The sequence below is a fragment of the Frankliniella occidentalis genome, unplaced genomic scaffold (assembly GCF_000697945.3).
Source record: "Frankliniella occidentalis isolate FOCC.00 unplaced genomic scaffold, Focc_3.1 Scaffold35, whole genome shotgun sequence".
NCBI classification, from domain to species: domain Eukaryota; kingdom Metazoa; phylum Arthropoda; class Insecta; order Thysanoptera; family Thripidae; genus Frankliniella; species Frankliniella occidentalis.
This window is the reverse complement of record NW_026267165.1, coordinates 927,656-929,522: the sequence shown is the minus strand read 5'-3', so window position 1 is coordinate 929,522 and position 1,867 is coordinate 927,656. Positions and strand designations below refer to the sequence as shown.

Here is a 1,867-nt window from a genome sequence, read left to right as displayed (position 1 = left end):
CAGTCGTGAGAGAACACTCTAAAAAGTATCGTGAGCAGTTATATACCAGGTGGCTGACGCACGCCGCGCACTTTCGTAGTTATACTGTGCCGCATGCACGCGTGCGGACAGGTTGCCTTCTCGCACGGCGCCGCATAAGGAGCCGTGGGCAGCGGGGACAGGCAAACCCGCCCGCACGCGCGTATGCGGTACAGTATAACTACGATGCGCGGCGTGAGTCAGCCAACTAGTATTCTAGCAGAGAATTTCTTTACAGTAGGAAAGGATTTTCTTCACAGTTTGCAATTGGTTAACAATAATTGCGAAGCAGCCGCAAAGTCTCGCAGAGTTTTCACACGCTAAAATGTATTTGTATGTCTTTGTGCAGAAGTTTGTGCGAAGGTAAACCTACACTGCAAAATGCTTACAAACTAAATGCTCTGCAACGTTAAAAAAAAAAAAAAATTCTTTGTGTTGCAAAAGCAATTGTTTCTAACGCAAGGGAGGTTCTAACGAACAATCGGTTTGCATTACGAACCAAGCTTAAGAAGAATTAGTTCGTAAGACAATGCTGCAAAATCCTTCGTAAGCTACGAAGGTTTTGGTGGTTTTGGTTTGCATTACGAACCTGTTCTTCGTAAGCAATTTACAGTGTACGTTTTGTTTTGTACAAATTTGTGAGCGCAAAAATGCATGTTTTCGCACAAATGAAAACCCAGCAAAGTGTTCAAATCAACGCTGAATGTTTAAATTTGTACAAATAAAAGATACACATCCAGTTCATGTGTACAGTGTGTCGATAATGGGGCATATGCATTACGGCCCACCGCTCAAAAGTTAATCAGTTTCTGGATAAAAGAAAAAAATAGAAAGAAGTACCAATCAGTTCGATATGTTGTACTGAAATATTTATTGTTTTCAGCGAACACTCATAAATAGACATCTTAACGTGGTAACAACATGTATTCGAAGGACTCTGGCACATGACTCGACTTGCGGTAAGACATTTAGTTTGTTCACAACTGACAATGACACAGTTTTTGTAAAATATAGCGGTTTTTGTTTCCAGGTAGATTTCACAGTCATGGAATAAATACAGGACAAATAAAAAGAGAGCACAGCGCAGCAGCTTTAAAACAAAGCCACTTGTGCCCAATCTGTTGACGTACTCTATATACAATACCATCAAAGACTGCTCTGTAGGCAAGTATTTAAACAACATGTCAAACAAAAATTACCCAATAAAATATGTAGGGAAGGGGTGTCCCCTAAACTGTACAATTTCATTGAAACCTACCCCCAGTCCCGGTTAGTCTGCGATGACCGGGGGCGCACGCCGCCGCACACATGAGATCTGTTCTCTGCCGACCGTCCTCAGCTTTGTACTTGCAGATGAGAAGTTGGGAGGGCCCGGTATCACGAGCCCCCGCGCATAAATACACTAATATAACAACTCTTTCTCTCTCTCTCCCACTCTATCATATTTTATAAAAAATTCTACACACTAAATCACAGTCACATAAAAGGGAGTGCCACCGTAGGTCGTTGGCGACAGTTACACACCGTCACACCCGGTGTCACACGTCGTGTCACACTCGGCGTCACACACCGCACCGTCTCTTTGGCTGAGCTGTAGGGGGTCGTCACGATGGGGGATCGCGCGACCTAGGCCTCGGACTCGCTGCTGTCGTCGTGGCTGCTGAGGTCGACGGGGCGGTGCGCCGAGGACGGCGAGGCCGCCATGTCGGCGCGCTCGTCCTCGTCGTCCTTCCACGAGGCCGCGGCCTGCGAGTCGCCCTGGGGCGCGCCGCCGGTCTTCTTCTTGGCCTCCTCCTCCTGCTCCGTGCGCTTGTGCTTGGTCCGCCTGTTCTGGAACCACACCTTGACC

At 46.9% G+C, this 1,867-nt stretch overlaps 1 protein-coding gene across 1 annotated transcript in view; it reads right to left on the bottom strand.

Moving 5' to 3' along the window:
• Positions 1-865: 865 nt before the first annotated feature.
• The window catches only part of LOC113212621 (homeotic protein empty spiracles-like), a 3,037-nt gene continuing 2,035 nt past the window's right edge, over positions 866-1,867 (bottom strand). The window contains exon 2 of the mRNA XM_052266042.1: positions 866-1,867. Coding sequence (XP_052122002.1) covers positions 1,645-1,867 — 223 coding nt within the window. The 3' untranslated portion in view covers positions 866-1,644.